The sequence below is a fragment of the Leptopilina heterotoma genome, unplaced genomic scaffold, assembly GCF_015476425.1.
Source record: "Leptopilina heterotoma isolate Lh14 unplaced genomic scaffold, ASM1547642v1 Lhet_1, whole genome shotgun sequence".
Taxonomy (NCBI): domain Eukaryota; kingdom Metazoa; phylum Arthropoda; class Insecta; order Hymenoptera; family Figitidae; genus Leptopilina; species Leptopilina heterotoma.
Genome location: NW_025110812.1, coordinates 2,000,814 through 2,024,056, shown reverse-complemented (window position 1 = coordinate 2,024,056; position 23,243 = coordinate 2,000,814). Strand labels below are relative to the sequence as shown.

The 23,243-nt window shown below is 22.8% G+C and overlaps 1 protein-coding gene across 2 annotated transcripts in view; it reads left to right on the top strand.

Annotated features, from left to right (window-relative positions):
• LOC122511221 (pyrokinin-1 receptor-like) overlaps positions 1 to 20,496 on the top strand; it is a 30,361-nt gene extending 9,865 nt beyond the window's left edge. Inside the window, exons 2-5 of one of the 2 annotated variants that reach the window (XM_043626468.1) lie at positions 14,996 to 15,222; positions 19,617 to 19,766; positions 19,906 to 19,981; positions 20,105 to 20,496. In XM_043626468.1, the coding sequence (XP_043482403.1) occupies positions 14,996 to 15,222; positions 19,617 to 19,766; positions 19,906 to 19,981; positions 20,105 to 20,436 (785 nt within the window). In that variant the 3' untranslated portion in view covers positions 20,437 to 20,496. Of the gene's footprint in view, positions 1 to 14,995; positions 15,223 to 19,616; positions 19,767 to 19,905 lie in introns of both variants that reach the window. The other variant, XM_043626387.1, reaches the window with a different exon arrangement.
• Positions 20,497 to 23,243: the final 2,747 nt, after the last annotated feature.

Genomic DNA, 23,243 nt, shown 5'->3' with positions numbered 1-23,243 from the left:
ATGATCAGAAACTGTAAAATTTGACTGGACAATAACTTGAAGAAATTAGCGTGACATCACTTTATAGTTTTTAGCCAGTTTAACTGTAAAGTGCCTCGAAATTTTCCAGTGGAACTGTCCAGTGCCCTTAAAGATACTATGACAAATTTCTACTAGGGTATCGATCTCAAATTAAATAAAGTTTTTAATTTTATTTAGAGAAACATTTAACTTTATCAAGTATGCAAATTTAACGTGACAGACTGATACCCAATTCCCTTTAATGAGAATATAATCGATTAATTATTTTACCTTCAAATGTAATTTAGGGAAATTTGAACACGTCACACAATAGTAATTAGTTACAATTTAAATTTGCACTTCGGATTTCATTACCCATAGGAAGAAAAGGTCCAAGGAACATGGAAACTATTATAGATATTTTTAAAATTGAATTTAGTTTACAAACATTAAAACTTATTGCTTTAAATTTCACGTGCATCAATAAAAATTGATAAAATCGAGAATAAAATTTGTAAGCAATAAATTAATGAAGAGTGCAACAAATGAAATATTACACTTTCAATTGTAAGTGGAGAATTTAATTAAAGTTAATAGAGAAGGAAATATTTATTACTAAAGGTAGAGAAATGGTTGGTAATCAAATTGATTTGTAGTTATGAATGTCAGTTGTTAATACTATATGTATATTATTGGTTCAATTTGACACGTGTTGCATACACCCAAACTTTTACGAGTTTTATTCAATTTCTATTCAATCAGTAGCGATAGATAATATTAAGATAGATATATATTAAGATATATGTTTAGAAAAAATATGCTATCCATGCCGATATATTTGACCTCTTTAAAAAATAACAGCCGTCAGAAAATCCATCCTCAAGTGGAATTAGATTACTTGATGCGGAAAATCCAGACGTGACGTATACAATTGTAAATATCAAACCCCTTGGAGTTCTATTGTACTTTAGTTGATGATACCTATTCTTCAGCAATCTTATTGATTGTGGACATATTTACCACACAAAGGCTTGGCTTTGTCATTGAATTCTGAGATGTTGGAAATTGCACGGTCAATGATTATGGAAACATGTATAATGATGAACAAACTTTGTGCACAATGAAAATGGAATTTCTGGATGAAACAATGAATTGTAATCTAGTTGTAAAATGCCAGAATTCCGTGAAATTTAATTTTTCTGATCGAAGGGATTTTTAAATAATTAAGATCTTAGATGATGTGTTCTGGCCGACTTCCGTTTGGGGACCCCAAACGGAAATGATTTTCTCCACTGTTGTTATTGTTGTTGTTTCGCCTTAGCCTGTTCGTTAATGGCTTGTATGTTCTCTAACCCGTCCTTTATTGTTCGGATAATTAACTTTTGAACGTCACAAGACATTTTTGGATTTTCGGCGTTAATTTTGGAAACCAAATCCTCCGCTCTTAATATTTCGCACTTTTCGCTTTCTTCGTTAATGACCATTGTGTCCAACCCCGAAGCTAAACTGATCCTCTGGTTTATGCTTCGATCATCCTACTGTCATCTTTTGGTTGTCGTATTATAATTAATCCTCCTTGTGACTTCCTCTTTGATGTTCAGACGACAATTGTCTTTTATCTTCCTTAACCGAGTTTGCGAGATTTTCATTAATTGTTTTGTTGTCTACGTCTAATGGAATTGTTCTTTTTCGCACAGCTCACACTAAATCTATACTTTATTTCCCGTGGAACTGCAAGAAATTATGCGCCTCCACAATCCGTGTGCACTTGAGCATATCAGTTCTTTGATTGATGCTCAGATTTTCCGTTTCTTAAATTACATTTGGTAATTTCTCTGAATTTGTAGAATCTATTTGTTCTTTGGCTGTTTGGGTGTCTTTTTGGGAAATGCTCCGCCACCATGACATGGTGCACCGAGAATATACAAGATTATCAATAACGGACGTCCAAGGGCGGAATTAAATTGGGTTATTAATCCAAATGTCACAGCTATTATTGACAATAGATAATAATTGTTTAGCAAGACTATCGGTAGAGTTAGATAATGAAACTCCATGACTTGTGATCATCGAGGTTGAAATTAAAGTGCGGTTAGTACTTTAATAGGTCACTGTTGACTCTCGACTCTTCTACAATCTGGTGTTTTCACTAATTTTAATCCCGAAGTACCACAATGTTTCAATCCGAAATCATGGCAATATTCTATAGTGCTGTAATGTTGAGGTTCCAAAAATTTGCCGAAATGGAAATATCTTTAATCTTTCAGATAGCAAGATGTTAGGTCTCAGAAGGAACCTGATTTATTCACAGAGCGGAAGACTCTGATCTTAAGCGGACAGTTTGAAGAAAGAGAAACTGTTAAAATTGAAATTAAATTATTAAAGTTTTTATTTGAATCCTTTACCATTAGAATGAGAGAGAAAGAGTAGATCCAGATGTCTTCAGGCATACTGAAACAAAATTAGGTCGAGGAAATGACCTTAACTATCAAAAACAGAGAATGCAGTAGATTTCCCACAAACTATTTTCGAGCCAGACAAAATGAAAGGTCAGGAGTTCAGTTGTCGATGCAAATTAGATTGAACATCCCTCAGCCTTAAAGTAACCGAATTATTAATTTGATGTTGATGTCATGGTAATGCAGTCCTTAGAAAAATAGAAATTTGCCTCATAGTAGAAATTATCTCCTTGAATGAACTTGTCTAAGACGAGACTCGAAGGAGGCACTTGGTACTTGAAGAGGTTTTCTAGACTGGAGTCGAAGAAGATACTTGATGACAGTACACAACTAGTTGACTTGATGGCGGTTGCTGGACTAACACGAAGAACAATTGATGTTTCTGAAAAGTTCTTGGAATTGAAAAAATGGTCTATAGCAAAGCTAAAACACTCATGGGAACAAATATAAATTCCAGGAGAAAATTGAAAATCCCTAAAGTTAATAGAAAATATTAAAAATCATAACTGGTCATAATGCATAGGCATTGGACAAAGGTCATAGGGGATACCCAGTTCGAATTGTAGTTATTTCAAAATACAATTAATGTTATCTTTAACTATATTCGAATTAAATCCCTAAAACATGAAATTTTACTTTTGTCATGTTTTGAAAAAGTGGCATTAATTTTTTTTTCCTTTTTGCATAAAAGTTGAAAATGAATCTGATGTTAAATAACAATTTCCGGGTGAAGAGGTGATAAAGTTAGCAAGGCTATGGAATTGAGAGCGTCTCGATTTCTTGTTGATAATTTCCATATGAACTATTCACGGGACAGTGACCTTTGCTATATACGAAATCGATTAAATTTACGATTTAACATTTTTTTCAATTCACGTGCATGTAAACAGAAATTGAATATCATTTCAATTTGACAAATAAATGCTTATTTTTATAAAAATATTTTATCATCATTGGAACTGACATGAATATACTACAAGAAAACAAAAATCCCACTTCACAATGTTTATAGTTTATTGCAAAAAAATCTATTTTTCAACAAATTTTTAATACTACTTGACATTTACAATAATACAATAATACAATTTACAATAATAAAAATAATTTCGGTATTACTGCGTTTAATTTTTTTTTCATTAAAAGTATTTTTAATTGCATTCGGAAATAATTGTTTTCTCGATAAATGTTTTATTCCTTTTTTGTAAATTCCTTTTTTAAAAATACCATTTAACTGGAAAATGCTAATTTGGAAAAAAAAATTTGATTTTGAAACAAAAGTAGAATACATATTCTACTTTGAAATTTAAAATCAGGTTCTAGTTCTACTCAAGTATTAATAGTTTGGGATTATTTTTTATTTGAAAAATAAATTCACTTGACAGTGGTCTTTTTAATTTGATTTTCAAATGAAATCATTTGAATGTTTGTGAATTTTAATCTAGAACTGCATTATATGTAAATTAGAGATTGATCAATTCTTGCGAATTTTGAATTTATGATAGACATCTCAGCATTTGAAATACGTAGTTGTTAGATAATTTACAATTTCTTTCTTATTTGACTACAGTCTGGATAACAATGAACTTCACCATTAAAAAATATTTATTAAAACATATTTAAAAAATAAATGAAATAAAAATATTCAAAAATGTTAAATGTAGGTTGCTTCTCTTCCTAATTTTTTTTCTAAATACAAGCCGGAAACTTTTATAATGTATCGATTAATGCTCAAATGTTGAGACATTGATTAATATTGATTGATTAATAGACAAAATTTATAATGTTGCCGGAATACATTTGTCTCTTTCACAAAGTTTCGTAAAGCCGACATTAAACATTTTCAAACTCTTCAACTTGAGAACAATTGGAGCAGAAATATTGTTTTTGGCTTTTAAGCCATATTTTAATTCTAAGTTCAGACTTAATATTATGAGCTTTTAACTAAAAACAATAATTTTTTTTAAATTTTATTCTTGATTTCTAAAACAAAATATATAATTTATTTACATGACATTTACATTCTCTTAGATAGGAAATATTTATTAACTTAATTTTAATTACTTTCTATGCTAATGACGTCACAAAACTGAAAGAGGAGTTTTTCCGTTTTCCCTATAACAGAAAAGAAATTTTTTTTTTCCACTATCACAAATCTAATATAAATTCATGGATGCTTTCCTTTTATTCTTGAATTCCTTCTTATTGGAGCTTACCTCTGCTCTTTTATATCAATCATGATTGGTACTTGAACGGACTTTAAGAACATTTCAATTTGAAATCCCCTTACGAATCAGATTCAATATAAAAAATAACTCGAGTTATCTTTTAACACAAGAAATATATTCAATTTTTGAAAAGAAACCGCAAATCTTTCAAAGCTGCTGATAAAAATAACCTGTCAATAATTTTTCTTTTCTTATAATAATATTTTAAAATATATATATACTAAATTGAAGTATTTGACATATGAACTTTGTCTGACTTAAGACCTGTTTCATATTTAATTTCACGTCATATTTATAATTGAACATAAAGTTTTTGCATTAATTAAAATTTTCAAATGCAAACATAAATATTCGAAAATCAAAAGATTTTCTTCTACAAAAATTATAGATTTCAACTTGAAATTTAATTTTTAATAATTATCATCCCCTTTATTTTTCATCAAAAGAAAGATAAATGTGACGCGTTCCCAAGAAAGGTACCTAAGAAGGAAAAAATTTGAGGTTATGTTTTAAATTTTTTAAGTAAAAATACAGAAAGAGAATCAATTATTAATTAAAAATTGTTGGTTTTCAAGTTTTCATTATACTCAAAATATTCAATTAATATTGGTTTAAAATTCAAATAATTAAAAATAAACTTTTAATCAAGATAAATGTAACTCGAACCCAACCTATAATTCGTTTGCTTCTTAGGTACCTTTCTTCGGGTCGCGTCACAGATTTATTTTCAAATCAAAGTTATTAATAGAGAAAATTTTCTATCAAAACTTCCAATTAATATTCCGAACAAAAAACTTCCTGTTTAGTTAAATATTTGCTCATTAAAAATTCTGATATTAATTATTCTAAACAGTTAGAGTGAATTTGAAATTGTGCTTTAAAACATTTTTAATATTCCCAATGTGTTTATACTGTTTTTTTTTTGAGTAACTTTGATGATTTCCAAGTGATTCGTCTTTTTTATTGAATCTTACCTTATTTACAAAGTTAATTGCAGTAATTTTTTTTTTTTTGTCACCAAAGAAATTTGCATAACAAGTAAATTTTTATAGAAGCAAAAATCTGATTTACAAAAAAAAAGATGGTAATATATCAGCAATATTGGTATTTCGTTGAAGGATTTTATATATTATGAGAAAGAATAAAAAAGAACGAAAGTCGATCAATCACTGAGGAAAAAATTTTTATAATTAGATTTATAAATTCAATATGAACGCGATTCACGATTGGTAATCGATCATTTATTTTAAACAGCTTTCTTTAATACTCTGCGCGATTTGATATTGTATTGAATTTATTTACAAGAAAAAATAAACTTCTTTATTTTTTTTAAGGGTTGAATAATTATCTCAAAATTTTTTTGAGTGTATTGACAATAGAATCAATTTTTAATGTAGATTTAAATTTCATTTTAGTTTCAAAAAAATTTTAAATGAAAAAAAAAAACTCTCATTGCCCCCCCCCCACTTTCGACGCATGCGCGCTTTGCATTTACTTAGCCAAGCTACCGCAACGCCTAATACTGTTATAATCATTCAATTATATGTCTGTTAATTAAAAAATAAATTATTTATAAAAGTTATTATTATTTATAAAAATAATTTATTATTTATTATAAATTATTTAAATTATTTAAATTATTATTATTTATTTAGATAAATATTAAATTATAGTTTAAATTATTAAAATTATTATTATTTATTTAATATTAAATCTATATTATTAATATGATTATTATTTATAAAAATAATTAAAATACTGAAAAAATAAATAAAGAAAATTTAAATATTTTCAATATTGAACAATTTATATTTTTTGTCTTTCTAGCATTATTCATTTTACTTTTGATTATCTTGAAAAATTATAATTTAAAGACTTATTAATATTTAAAAAAAAAATAGTTTTTCCTTAAATAATAAATACTATGCAAATTTTTTTTATTTTAATTGAAAAATTGACAAACATAAATTTTTAAACTAAATTCAATTTTTTTATTAAAATATTTGACGTGAGTGATATTTTTTTCACGCAATTTCACAAATATTATCAATAAAATAATATATATATATACATTGTATATACATGTATATACATTAAATAAATAAAAAAAATCTAATTATTGTCGGTTGAATGAATCTTGAATTTTTTTTCTTTTCATCACATGTAACTGAACTCGTGAGATGAAAACCCGTTGAACTGGTCCGAATATCTCAACAGATTTTGAGACAAGTTAATTCCAAGAAAAAGTATTCTAAAATATTGTTGATATTATTTTATTATATTGTTCTTAATTTTCATATTTTATTCTTGTTTATCTTTTTTATTTAAGAAAATTTTTTTTATTCCTTTATTTTTATTTTTTTGTGATTTAAACAAATTTTTGAATATTAAATTACAATAAGAAATTGCGATTGATTTTTTGCAATATTTTTTTTCAACGTTAATAATTTATTAACAACTTGATATTCGTAGAGTTGACGATCATGACATAAATAGTTGACTTTGATTTTATAACAAATAATAAAATTGAATGAATCATCAACTATTTTTCATTCCCAATTTTCTAAAAAAAAATACTAATTAAAAGTTTTCTATGTTCAAATAAAAAAAAATTATCTTTTTTTTATTATTCATATACAAATATATAAATATGAATAAATATTTCATTTTTTTTTTGTAATAAGAAAGAAGTAAAAAAAATATTTTATAAAATTCTTTCAAACCGTCAAAGAAAACAGGTCACGTTCAAAAAAAATATTTTTTTTATTAGAACACACAGTGAATTTTGCATATAAATATAATGACTTCATATATGTCTGAGGAAAAAAATATTTTTTACGTATTTTATTTTTATCAAAGTTAGAAAAAAATAATATTTGAACATGAAATGATGAAGATTTTGTTTACATAGGTGAAAAATTAATTGAATTTTATTTTTTTAAAAAAATAAATAGAAGGGAAGATAAAAATTTTTTTTATGTGAAAATTGTTGATTATAAGTAAAATTATAATTTATTGCTAATTTCTTTGAGTACCTCGATGATAAAAAAGTCCTTGATTTAGAGATTCATTATTTCAACATAAAAATATAATATGAGGATGAAGGTAAAAAGAAAATTAATACATTGCAGTTAATTTATATTATGATGGCTATAAAAATCAGCTTTATCAATATTAAGTGCAATAAAATGAATAAAAAGCTAAAAGTTCTTTTTTTCTTGCCTACGGAAATTAATTTTACATACTTTAAATGATGAAAATTATTTTTCTTTTTCCGAGGAAAATTTTTTCTTTTTTAAAAATTAAAAAAAAAATTTTTTTTTGTCGAAAAAAATATTACGATTTATTTTTATTATAATTATTATTATTATTGTTATTATTATTATTTAATAAACATTAAATTTAACGATCATGATTTGTTATTATTATTATTTTATTTTTTTTAATATTTAATTTTAATAATCTAAATAGTAATTAATTTCAATATTTGTAAAAATTACTTTGTCATCAAAATGACAAACAAATAGAATTTATAATTACTCTCATGCGCATTAAATACATAACACATTTTAATATATTTTGTATCACATTTTTTTTTTCTCACTCCTAATTTAGTATTCATAAAACCTGTTAAGATTTTTGATATTCACATCACGCATACATTAATTTCGATTTCTTTATTTAAAATCTTATCGAGTGTCAAGAATAATATAATAAAGTCAATGAACTTCTGGAATAAATGTCTTTTTTATACACACAATATATTATATAATTAATTGAAAACTTTATTTTTAGTCTATAGACAATGAAAATATTTAATTTTATTTTTTGTAATTCACTTGAGTTATTAAATTAATATTATCACATTTTCTTTTTGAAAAGAGTATTTATAGTTTTTTTTTCAAAACTATCCTACCTCGAAGAGAAATTTTTTTATTTTTTAATTTCTTGTTTTTAAATTTTGACATGACGGAGTAAAGAGTATAGATTCCATTTCAGTGACTCTAGAAACAAATACTAAAGAGGCTAGAAAATAATTCTGTACTTCTGTGTTATTTATAAAATTAAATTAATTTCTTATTTAATTTAAACAAAATTAAGAAAAAATAATAAAATTTGAATGGAAACATTTCCTTGGATGAAAAAAATTTTTTTTTCTTCAAAAAAAAAAAAACATTGTTATTTTGAAAAAATTATTTCAATTTAAACATATATTTTATTCGCATCACATTTTAAGATATTTCGCATAAGTTCTTTATTTTAAAATCTAAAGCCTTGAACTTTGTATTCGCTATTTTTTAAGAAGGGAATTTTTTCCCTGTTTATAACCATCGTAACGCATATTTATTTTTTTTTACAAAACAGTGATCACACTGCGAAAAAATAATAATTTTCAAAAACAATATTTTATGTATCGAAAAAAAAATTTGAACTTTTTAACTTTTTTATTTTTTTAAAATTATATTTCAATTATTTTTTTAATTTTACCAAGAGCGTAATATTTTTTATTTAGATTTAGAATATTTAGAATTTTTTTTTTGATTTTTTTTTTTTTTTTTGATGAATTGAATATTTTCTTTTATGCATTTTGTGAAAAATAATATATTTTATTTGACATATATAACGAAAGCGCAATTATTTTTTCCGGATAGCAATGTCAAAAGAGATTATATTAACTTTTTGCAATCGTACACCAGAAATTTTAATCTGTGGGTGACTTAGATTTTAAAGTTTCATGTTGATATGAATTTTTTTTTTTAATTCAAACACAAATTAATTATTTTTTTTTCAAATTTAAAAAATAAAAATTATAAAAATTGCTTTTTAAATTCATTTTTGAATCACTGGCAAATCGAATATAAATTTTATTGATGTGAATTAGTCCGTAAAATGTGTGTCACACTTAAAATTAAACCAACAGAATTTTTTTTTTTTTTTTTTTTTTATTTTGCTGAAGCAATTTATTCATATTAAAAGTCTAATGAGTTAATGTAATAAAGACAAAGGGTTCTATTAACCGCTAATTATTTAATTATGACAAATCTTTATATCATCTCTTATTTCATCCAATTTCATGGATCGTGGTGTAAACAGTGAAACCACAGGGAAGCTTTCTAATTAATTACTAGGAAAATTCAATTAAGAGCATTTATTTTTCCTTATTTTTGAGTTTAGAGAAGAGAACTTTTAATTGATTATTCTATTAGAAACTATAATTTCTCAGAAGGGATTATTAATTGATTCTGTGACGAATCAAACGATACGTCAATAATTTGAATTATTACTGACATGTTTTGTTTTTTTTTTCATTTCTTTTGAATTTTAAATTAATAAAAATATTTTTTAAAAAATTTTAAATATTCTTTTTATTTTTTACCAGTTTTTTTTCCATTTTTTTTTTTTTTTAAAGTAAATGTAATACTTTAATTGAGAAATTTTTTTTTCTTTTTAATCAATGTAATTCTCATGAATTTAATCTTTTTTTTTTTAATAAAGATAATAAACTACTTTTTGATCGTATTGATATAATTCATTTATTAAATTTTCTCTATAACCGTCTAACAAGTTTTTATGATTATTTCACCCCAGGGACACGTTTTATTTGTTACAAATTAAACTGAAATTTTCTTAGAATTTCATAATGGGAATAATATTGGGAGAATAATTTTTTTTCCATTAATTCAAAGAATTTTTCATTCAGTCGAAACTAAATATTGATTAATTAAAAGATACACATTTTTTATCAACTATTAATAACTAACTAGGCGAAAAAAAAATTGTCAACGAAAAATTTAAATAAGTTGTATTTTGTAAGACAAATTATATTTTTTATAATATTTATTATTATCATTATTATTATTAATATCATTATTATTATTATTATTAATATTATTATTATTATTAATATTATTATTATTATTATATTATATTATTATTATTATTATTATTATTATTATTAATATTATTATTATAATTATTGTTATTATTATTATTATAATTAAAATTATTATTATTTATATTATCTCTAATTAATTATTCTGAATACCTAGTAGTACGAATTTAATTAATAATTTTCGTTCATGATTCTATACACAAATATTACTGACATACTATTATTCATCTACAAATTGCCATTATTTTAATATCAATTTACCAAATTAATATAAATTATTCATTATTTCCATAACAATAATAATCAATTGTTAATTAACACATTTTGTGAATGGATAAAAGAAATTTATAATTAATTATTTTATTACTGACATAGATTAATTTATTAATACCGTTACTAATATTTAAATGTGACATAGTTTCAAATTTTATTGAGCAAATTTTTCATTTCCAATAGATATTTAAATTAATTAAAACATGGTGACATAAAATTTTTGAAATATTTATTAAACGAAAATTTGGATATAATTTTGTGAATATTTTAGTTCTTTTATATGAATATTAAAATATGTGGACGAAAATTCCAGAAATTGTTAAGAAGCTCATTATTTCATGATATGAATTATTGTAAAATATTAATTGGAATTTACTTCTGAAAATGCCAAAAATTCCTTTAATAAATTGTCTGTTAGGATAGAATAATTTTTCTTTTTAATCTCTGTCGAAGTTATTTAAAAATGAACAAAGTAAAATTTTGTTATTTATTTTTGTTATTTTATTATTTAATTATATTTTTTTATAAAATAAGTTTTTAATAAATTTTCTTCAATTACGTATTAACTATTTTTTTTTAAATTTTCATCATTGATTAAATTTCAACTTTTTCGTTATAGAAGTTTATTGAAAAAAAGTTTATTCTTTTAAGTAGGCCAATTTTTCTAATGGAGTTTATTTCTACATATTATAGTTTCAAACTATTTGCATGCAAGCAAAATTTATCAGAAAATTTTATTAAAATATATGTGAAATCAAATTTTTTAATTAATTGGTAAAAATTGTTTGAAAATTTTACTTTATAACTTTAAGTAATGCATATTAATTTTATAGAATTATAATTAATTACTTTTATTACTTTACTTATTATTTTTATTATTTTCTTTATTATTATTCATTAAATTTTATCAATTTCAATTATTTATCATTATAGTTTTATTATTATTTTCTCTAGTTTTTTTATTGTAGTATATTTTCATTTCTTTGTGAATAGTGAATAATTTTAAGCCACGGCTTAAATACTATTTTTTATTACGATTCAGTTTTCTAAAGTCAAACTTTTTCACTCATATTAAACTGCACTTTAATAAACAGTTAATGATAAAAACTGCTGTAACTTATTGTTAGACAGTGTGTCCAATTTTCTTCCGATTCACATTTGGACAACACATTTGGATCCGTCTGAAATTAAAAAAATTTATTTTTTAATAAAGTTTTCTCTTGGTTACAGAATTGTAATCTTGAAAAAAATTATTAAATAATTACTTCACACAATATTATTTGCAATAAATACTTACATTGTTCTGCGGAAGATCCAGTCATTCCAACGTTCGAATAACTTCTGCGACGTCACTCGTCTTCTGCTAGTTGAACTCCTTCGCGCGCCATCTTCAACTTATCAGTCAAAAGACGTGGGAAAATTCAAATTTTATTATTCAAAAATAATTCAAATCGCTTACTAAAATATATTTATATTTAAATATTTAAATCTTATTTATATTTTTCAGTTAGTATTTATTTTATTCGTAAACTACATACATATAAATAATATAAATATATTTTTACATTCATCGTTATCGTTATAATTATAATTAAAAATTGCAATTATAGTTATTATTGTAATTATAATAAAAAATCAAAATTAGTTATAATAATAATAAAAATATTATTAACGTTACTAATTTTCTCTTTATTTTTAGAAGTAAAATGGAAAATATTTTTTTGGTTTCAAAAAAACATTTGGGCAATTATACATAAGAGGGAATATTTTCATGTATAAAAGATTTACATAAATCAAATTTTTGAAGGGTGGATTAAATTTCTCATATAGCGTGAAACTGAGTTATAATGTAAAAGCACTTCTCTTTCTTCGCAATATACTCTCTCGAAAAATGTAAAAACAGAGAAATCATTTCCGATATTTGTCGATGAAAAGCGAAGGAATAAATTTTCAAGTTTTATGTCAACGTCAAAGTATTGATTCACATTTTACGTAATTTTCACGCCAAAGCAATGACTAGAAACACGTTTAAAGCTCATTAATCTTCTTCAAAAACGTGAAGCAAATTCTATTTACCGCGTCAATTTTTTAACCAATTTACAAATCTTCTTTTTACTAGAAAAAATTTATAATTTACTAAAACAAAATTTTTTTTTTTATAAAATTTTCTTTCTCTGAATATTTTTTATTGTTATTAAAAAAAAATTTTTTTTTCACATTTTATTTCAAGTATGAAATAATAATTTATGATTTTTTAGAGTAGTAAAAATTTTTTAATGGGGTAGAAAAAAAATTAATTAATTTCCAAACCAATTAAATTAAAGTTGTACTTGAGAAAAAAAGAACCTAATTTATTTAAAAATTCTATTTTATTCTAAATAAAGTTTTCCTTATTTGTTGATTATAATTTCAAAATACTTTTTTTTTCATTTAGTCAATCACATATCAAGTGCACGTGATTAATAAGATTTTACAATGATACATCATTGACAGACTTGTGTTCTTCTTTTTTATTCTGATTCGTTCTTCTCTCTATTTAAAAAATGTAAATTTAAAAACAATTAAAAAATAAGCAAAATATTTTGAAAAATGATAAAAGGTTAATTACACTGGGCAAATAAAATTCAATTAACATTTATTATTATTATATCCATATCGAGTTATTACAGTAGTCGTATTATAGAAGTCTATACGTATAATATAATGAATTTTTAATCATTATGGATCAACTTTATTAACATATTACATGAAAGTAAACGATTTATTTATTGTTTATTGTTTACTTATAAATAATTTTAATATTTCGATTTTAATATTTAATTTTTAGTCATTTCGTTTATTAATAATATATTTATTTTTTCATTATTTATTTTTCATTATTATTTTCATTAATTTATATTTAATGTTTAATAAATTATACGTTTATCGATATTTACTCTTTACTTATTTTATAATATTTCATCTTTATCAATATTTATACTTATTAATTAATTACATTTATTGATATTTAATTTGTAACAATTTACTTTATAAATATTTAATTTTCAATAATTTTATTAATATACTTTTATTTAATAACACTGAATTAATAATAATTAAATTTATTAATGTTCAATTTTCAAGAATCTGATTTCATAATAATATTTCAAAATTTTGAGGTAAAATATTTTTTAATTTATCAATATTTATAATTAACCTAATTAAATTGGATCTGTTTTTAATTTTCTCACATTGTCGTCGGTTAGTTACTTTCTGAGGAGACGAATATTTTTCTTTTATTATATTCCTGCTTTAAGAAATGAGGTTTCAGATTACTTAATTATTATTATCACGAAAGTTTCACGTTTTTTTTTTTAATAAAAATTTTTCTCTTTTACTTGAATGGCAAATTAAATTTCAAGTACGTTAATTAGTAACGGAAAATGGTAATTAAAAAAATATATAAACATGTAAATGAGAAAATAAAATTTGTATTACTAAAAAAATACAAGTAGAAGGATGTAAATAATTTACAAAATAAGAAAAATTTAGAAGAAAAGAAATTTATTTTATTCTCTAGAGTTAAAAGTAATCATTTTACTCACTAGAGTTGAAAAGAATTAATTTAACTCTCTAGAAAAGATTTCAAATTGGTTTATTTACTTAAGTTTAAAAATTATTTACTCCTTAGAAGTAAAAGTAATTATTTTACTCACTAGGATTAAAAGTAACTATTTTACTTCCTAGAGTTGAAAGTAATTATTTTATTCCCTAGGGTTAAAAGTAACTATTTTACACCCTAGAGTTGAAAGTAATTATTTTATTTCCTAGGGTTAAAAGTAACTATTTTACACCCTAGAGTTAAAAGTAATTATTTTACGCCCTAGTGTTTAAAATTCTCACATTACTGCTTAGTAATGAATTTAATAATATTTACCTATTGTTTATTATAGACAATACTTAGAAAATTAATAATATTCTATGATATGAATTGCTTTTTTTTATTTTCATTATATTATTGTTATTACAAAAAATATAAATATTAGGTATTATTATTATTATTATTATGATTATTATTATTATTATTTTTATTATTATTATTATTATTATTTTTATTATTATTTTTATTATTTTTATTATGAAGAATAATAAATATCTGTTTACAGTGGCAGTGGTTGTTGCATTTTTCATTTGTTGGGCGCCATTCCACGTTCAGAGGTTAATTGCAATTTATGGAACAAACTCAGAGGATCATATGAGTTCCAAAGGGCCAATGGAGGAATTTCTCTACCTTCTTTTCACTTATCTGTCCGGTGTTCTCTACTACGTATCAACAACGATCAACCCAATTCTTTACAACATAATGTCACACAAATTTCGAGAAGCATTCATGGTAATAAAAAAAAAATTATCTACAATTATTAAATGTAATTTTATTTAGTTAAATAATTTAAAAATATTTGCAGTCACTTTTTTTCCTGGTTATTATAATTACCAGAAAAATTAATTAAAACTTGTTACAAACCTGTTTAAAATTTTTTTACGACTAAATGCAACTTGTTCCGAACAAAAAAAAACAAGTTTGAAACTAATTAAAACTTCTTTCAAACTTGTTTGAAATTTTTTAAGACTAAATTCAAAACTTATTCCGGACACAGAAAAACTGGTTTTAACTTGTTTCGAACTAGTTCAAATTTGTTTAAAACGAGTTTTAATTTGTTCCCACTAATTCAAAGTTGTTTAAAACCAGTTTTTAACCTACCCTAAACTAGTTTATTATAATTTTGTAAAACTAGTTAAAACTTGTTTCGAATTAGTGCCTAAATTCCTACTAAAACCAGTTTAAATTAAATTATTCTATTAATTATTAATTATTATATTAATTTTAAATTAAAACTTGTTTAAATTTATTTAAAAAATTTGTAATTTAATCAATTTAAAACTATTTGTATCATTAAAAATTTTTTAAAACTGAATTCAACTTGTTCCGAACAAACAAAAACTAGTTTGAACTTGATTCGAACTAGTTCAAAGTCATTTAAAATACTATTTTGAACTTGTTTAATGTTGTTTAAACCTGTTTTAACTTGTTTCGAACCAGTTCAAAGTTGTTTGAAATCATTTTCAACTTTTTTAAGGTTATTAAAGAATTTTAAATTTTAAACAGTTTAAAATTAATTATAGTTATTTTGGACTAGTTTTTGGATTTATGTGAAACTATTAAAAACTAGTCGCTTACTTGTTTCATAAGAATAAGAATTTTCGATGATTTTAGCAATATTAAAAATACTTTCAGAATTTGTTCCTTTTTATACATGGAATAAAAGTGTATAAAAGTTTTTTTAAAATTTTCAAAATTTTTTGAGTTACCTCTTACTCAAAATTTTGGTCGGTTTTTCAAAAAATGCACATAACTTTTTTTCTTGTTAACCGATTAAGATAATTTTTTTTGGAAAATACTCATAATAAGAAGTACTTTAAAGAAAAAAAATAAAATTTAATAAAAAATTTTTTTTTGCCCGAAAAAAATTTCAAAAAATTTTTTGAATTCAAATTTTGAAAAAAATATATCTTCGATTTGAAAAATTTTTTTTGGTAAATATTGTCAATTAAGTAAAGAATACTTCCTGTAAATTTAATTATGGGACAAAAATAACTTTACGAGAAAAAAATAAAGTGTGCAGCGCGGCGTGCCGGGACTTGTGCATGTATTCACTTATGGCCGCGCAAGTTTCGTTTCAAATCACACTATAGGTCACAATTCTTTACCAAAACGCTTTTTCTTTTTTATAAATCTTCGTAATTAAATTCTCTATCAATCTCTCGAGCCTTATTTTTGAATTTTTGTTTTAAACATTTTTTAAATAACAATGAGTATTGAAAAAATCATAAAATCGTGAAATATATTTTTTTTAGTTTTATTGATTAAGAAAATTATTTAAAAAACCTATTAAAATAATGTTTGATTGATACAAAATAAATTAATTAAACACTTTTTAATTAATTAATTGTTGTTTTTTTTTATAAACTGTATACTTAGGCCTAGAAATTACTAGTTTCTTCTCAATTGTACAATTTTTCATGAGTAATATATCTACTGATGATAAAAAAACAATTATTTATTAAAACATTGTTTAAACAATTAATTGTTGTTATTTTTTCATAAACTATTTATACTTAGGGTAAGAAATTTATATTTGTTTTTTATGTACTTTTTTCATTTTTTCATAAGCTTCATTTGGGTTAGAAATTTCTAATTTTTTCTAAACAATTAATTGAAAAATTGAAAATTATAAACTGTTTAAACAAGGGTTAAATAATAAATTTTTAGTTTTTCTTTTATACTTGAATACTTTACTTATGAAAAATTGCACAATTCAGAAAAAATATAAATTTTTAACCCTAAGTACAGTTTATGACAAAATAATAACTTTTTATTGTATAACAATTTTTAACTAAATAATTTTTTATTTTTTATCAATTAAAAATTATTTTAATAGGTTTTTTGATTAATTTTCTTAATTAATAAAACTAAAAAAATATATTTTACGATTTTATGATTTTTTTAATACTTATTGTTATTTAAAAAATGTTTAAAAACAAAAATTCAAAAATAAGGCTCGAGAGATTGATAGAGAATTTAATTACGAAGATTTAGAAAAAAAGAAAAAGCGTTTTGGTAAAGAATTGTGACCTATAGTGTGATTTGAAACGAAACTTGCGCGGCCATAAGTGAATACATGCACAAGTCCCGGCACGCCGCGCTGCACACTTTATTTTTTTCTCGTAAAGTTATTTTTGTCCCATAATTAAATTTACAGGAAGTATTCTTTACTTAATTGACAATATTTACCAAAAAAAATTTTTCAAATCGAAGATATATTTTTTTCAAAATTTGAATTCAAAAAATTTTTTGAAATTTTTTTCGGGCAAAAAAAAATTTTTTATTAAATTTTATTTTTTTTCTTTAAAGTACTTCTTATTATGAGTATTTTCCAAAAAAAATTATCTTAATCGGTTAACAAAAAAAAAAGTTATGTGCATTTTTTGAAAAACCGACCAAAATTTTGAGTAAGAGGTAACTCAAAAAATTTTGAAAATTTTAAAAAAACTTTTATACACTTTTATTCCATGTATAAAAAGGAACAAATTCTGAAAGTATTTTTAATATTGCTAAAATCATCGAAAATTCTTATTCTTATGAAACAAGTAAGCGACTAGTTTTTAATAGTTTCACATAAATCCAAAAACTAGTCCAAAATAACTATAATTAATTTTAAACTGTTTAAAATTTAAAATTCTTTAATAACCTTAAAAAAGTTGAAAATGATTTCAAACAACTTTGAACTGGTTCGAAACAAGTTAAAACAGGTTTAAACAACATTAAACAAGTTCAAAATAGTATTTTAAATGACTTTGAACTAGTTCGAATCAAGTTCAAACTAGTTTTTGTTTGTTCGGAACAAGTTGAATTCAGTTTTAAAAAATTTTTAATGATACAAATAGTTTTAAATTGATTAAATTACAAATTTTTTAAATAAATTTAAACAAGTTTTAATTTAAAATTAAACTAGTTTGAAACTACTTTCATACTAGTTTTAAACTAGTTTCAAGCTAGTATTAAATTAGTTTAATTTAATTAAAACTTCTTTCAAATTTGTTTTGAACTAATTCAAAGTTGTTTAAAATCAGGTGTAACCTATCTTGAACTAGTTTATTATAATTTTGTAAAACTAGTTAAAACTTGTTTTGACCCTGTTTCAAAAATTTTTAAACACTGAATTCAACTGATTCTGGATAAATAAAAACAGTTTTAACTTGTTTCGAATTAGTTCCTAAATTCGTTTGAAACCAGTTTAGACTTGTTTAAATGTATTAAGAAATTTAAAATTTAATTACTTAAAAACTATTTGCATCTCGGAATTTTTTAAAACTGAATTCAACTTGTTCCGAAAAAAAACCAGTTTGAACTTATTTCGAACTAGTTCAAAGTCGTTTAAAGCAACATTTTGAACTTTTTTAAAGTGGTTGAAACCAGTTTTAACTTGTTTCGAACGAGTTCAAAGTTGTTTGAAACCTTTTTAACTCGTTTAAAGTTATCCAAAAAATTTAAATTTTAAACAGTTTAAAACTAATTATAGTTATTTTGAACTAGCTTTTGGATTTGTGTGAAACTATTTAAAACTAGTTGCGTACTTGTTTCATAATAATTTAAACCGTTTTTTTAATTATTTTAAACCAGTTTAAACTAGTTTGAAACTAGTTTAAATCGAGCTTAAAAGAAAGTTTGAAACTACTTTCATACTAGTTTTCAACTAGTTTCAAGCTAGTTTAAAAATACTTTTATACCAGTTTTGAACTACTTTCAAGCTAGTTTGAAACTACTTTAATATTAGTTTTTAAATAGTTTCAAGCTAGTTTGAAATTACTTCCCTACTAGTTTTGAACTAGTTTCAAGCTTCTTTTAAACTACTTTCGTACTAGTTTTGAACTAGTTTCAAGCTAGTTTTAAATCACTTTCATACTATTTTTGAACGAGTTTCAAGCTAGTTTTAAACTAGTTTAATTTAATTAAAAACCGGTTTAAACTTGTCAGGCATAAGTTTTGTGATTTTTTCAAAAACGTATTTGAACTTGTTTCAAAAGTAGTCTATAGTTAAGTTTAAAAAACAGTTTTTACTTGTTCTGAACTAGTCCAAAACCTTTTTTGTAATGAAATTGTGGCATTAATAATAATTAATTAGCAATTCGAGTAGCAATTAATAATTTCTAATCTTTATTTCTTAGGAAACATTATCAAGGGGCTGTTTATTTCGTCGTTTCACAGTTCAAAGAGAGCAACGCTCCTACTCAAGTTTATCACGTTCACAACAAAAAGCTCCCGCTACTTTTGGTTCAAAATCAATTGGAAATACAGGTTCCGTGGCAGTTGCGCAGGTAACGAACTTTTTTTTGTCTCTAGTTCTTTTTTTTATGCCTACTTTCCAATCTATGTTCTGTCGGTAATGTAGAAAAAAGCGCGCCAATTTTTGAATTCAAAAAAAGAAATAATAATTTTTCTTCTTTTTTTTAACAGGAAAGCACAGAATACTCAGGCAATTCAATTCGTGATGAGAGTCTTCGGCGAATTTCATCATTTTCAGGACGTGATGGTAAATATTCAATTCACTCCAATGACAAGCATTTGAAAAAAGAAAAGAAACAGGATAGAATGAAAATGGAAACAAGTCAATCGTATCCACTAGATGGAAAATTAAATTTATTGTCAATTTCAGACAATGAAACGTGTAAGAATTATGATAATCAAAGATGGCAGGAAAATATTATGGTACGTGAGAAAATGTTACCTAAAGAAATTCCAAAGAAATTAAAATCAACAACAACAACAACAACAACATCAGTTAAAGTGGCGCGTGATACAACGAAAAAATGGTGGAAATTATTGAATTGGTTACCGGGTTTTAAATCATTTCGTGTTCAACAACAATTACCATATGGACAAACTGGAATCAGTGACAATATCGTTCTCGAAAGTAATCAACTTAATGAATTTTCCATTAATTTAAAAACAATCAAGGAAAATGAAAATAATCTTCGACTGGTGTAGAAAAAAAACAATAGTTTCATCTACTTATAAATTTATAATAATGTAATTATAAACAATAATTTTGTGAATTCGTTTTTTGCAAAGTTGCGGAAAATAATATTTTTTCAAGGGAAAAAAAAATTTGATGCAAATCACTAGAGGTTAATAATTTTGTTTTTCAAAATTCTAAATCATGTTTCAAGAAAAAATGGTCAATTTTTGGCGAAAAAGAAATTTAGGAAAAAATTTGTTTTTGGCTCAGGGGAAAAGTCGTCAATAAAGCAAATCGACAGGGGGTTCGAATCCAGTCGGATCCATACAATAAAAATAAGATTTTTTTTTCAAATTTTAATAAAATTTACAATCAGAAGAATATAAAAACATATGTTAATCATAAAATAAAATATTTTTGAATGATTAATTTTTGTAAAATTTCCAATAATCGTATAAATTTAATGTAACTTACATAATGACCTTTGACATTAAATAAAGAGAGGTCACTATTTGATTATTAATAAGAGCTACTTGACATTTTTTAAATTACGAAACGAATAAAACGATTTTCTAAATTAAATTTACTTTTAGTTTAATAAAGTTAAAGTTCAGTTATTTTTAAATAAATTGAAAAAAATGTGTAATTTCATTAAATTTTAGAAGTTAAATTTACAAAAGAATAGTTTAGAAAAAAAAATTGACACATTTTTTAATTACTTTATCACTATTTGTCTCGTTAAACTTTTAAATCGCGTTTAATGAAAAAATTCAAAAGAAAAAATTTCCAAAATAACAATAATTTTGGTGGAAAAAGAAAATTAGGAATTTTTTTTTCATTTGTACTAAATAGCTTAGGGGAAAAGTCGACTAACGCCCAAGTCGCTGACGCAAATGAACGGGGGTTCGAATCCTGTTGGATATATAATAGAAATTACATTTAACTTTGTTAAAAAAAATTTTTAACGAAAAATAAATAAAATTAACAAAAAATAAATTAAATTAATGAAAAATAAATAAAATTAATTAAAAATTAATTTAGAAAAATAAAAAGTTAATTAACTTTTGAAAATTAAATTTAAAAAATACTAAACAAATATTTATTATTATTATTGTATATATAGAATAATAAGGAATAAAATAGTAATTAAAATATCCAAATGGAAATAAAAATGAGGGAAAAAAATTTTCAAAATGTTCAATTAAGATTGAAAAAAATCCAAGCGAATTGGAGCTTGTAAATTGAAAACGATTGACCTCTTCATTTATTTGTTCATTTACAAATTTTAGGTTCGCTCTGAAATCAATCTAAAAGTACTGACAAAGAATTGTAAATAAATTGCTTTCGAAGTAAACATTGTGTATGTGTGAGTGTGTAATAATTTTTGAAAAAAATTTTCTTAATCACATAAATTGAAAAATAAAAGAAAAAAAAATAAGAATAACATGTGACACATTACAGAATTACCAAATTAAAATCAAAGGAAAAAAATTATTTCACTATATTATATTTAAATACTTTTTTTCTAATTTTTTTTTCACTGAATTTAATTTATTTTTTTTTTTTTAATTAATATATTTTTGAAAACAAAAGTACAATTATTTTAAATATTATTTTTCAAAAAGAAAAAAAACTTGTGAGTGCGCGCGCAGTGCAGAAAAAATGAGAGTAGGGAGAAGCGTTTTCTGATTCGCTCTCTCACGTTATCCCTACTTCTTTTAATGCTGCGCGCGCAGCATTAAAAAATTTAATTTTTTTTCCTTCGAGCAGCAAAAAAAAAATTTCTGGTTTTTATATACAAAAAATATTTATATTAAATGAATGAATAATATTTTATAAATAAATAAGTCTCTAAAGAAATAAAATAAAAATTAAATAAATTAATTAAATTGATTATAAATAACAAAAATAAATTGTCAATGCCGGAATAATGTGTCACTTGTAATAACTTAATTAGTTAATTATTATTAATTAAACAATTAATTAATAATTAATTAAATAAATAAGCAATTAGTTATTAATTAATTAATCAATTAATAAAAATAATGTAAAGGAAAATGTGTTTCAATAAAAATAAATAATTATCGTCAACGAAAAATGTTAGTGAAAAAATTAAATTTTCTAAGCACAATATTACTGTAAAAAATATCTTCAAATAAAACATTACAAAAAATTGGAAAATTTATCTTAATAAGAGAAAAAAAAAGCAGGGGGAAAATTGATTATTCACTCAGATTCAACAAAAAATAGTCAAATAATTAAGAAACTTGTGTAATTAAATATATATATAAAACGAAGTTACTATATTCCTTTTATACAAATTTATTCGTTCGTTTTTAATCGAACTAATAAGTTCTCTTTTTTACAATTAAAATATTAATTTCAAGGTTTTTTTTTTATTTTTATTATTCTACTTTTTTGTGATAAAATATTTTTTAATTGACTTTTATATTGAGTTTATATATAATATCAATTATTCAAATTATTTATAAATATTAGTATTATATTTAATGTGTTAATTAAGACAGTGATTAAAATAATGTACATGAAAAACTGAACTTTTGACTGAAGGCTGTGTTTCAATAAAGTATGTTATAATAAAATTGTTTTTAAAAATTTTTCACCTGCATATTATTTTTATACCTAAATATAATATTTATAAGAATATTAATTTAAAAATTATTAATTTTTGAAATATTAATTTTTTAAACATTTAAAAAATATTAATTTTTAAAATATTAATTTAAAAAAACAGTAGTTTATCAAATAGTTTAATCAGAAATTATTTGTAAATCAGTAAAAAAAACTGCTTTCTAACTAGTTCGGATCAGTTCAA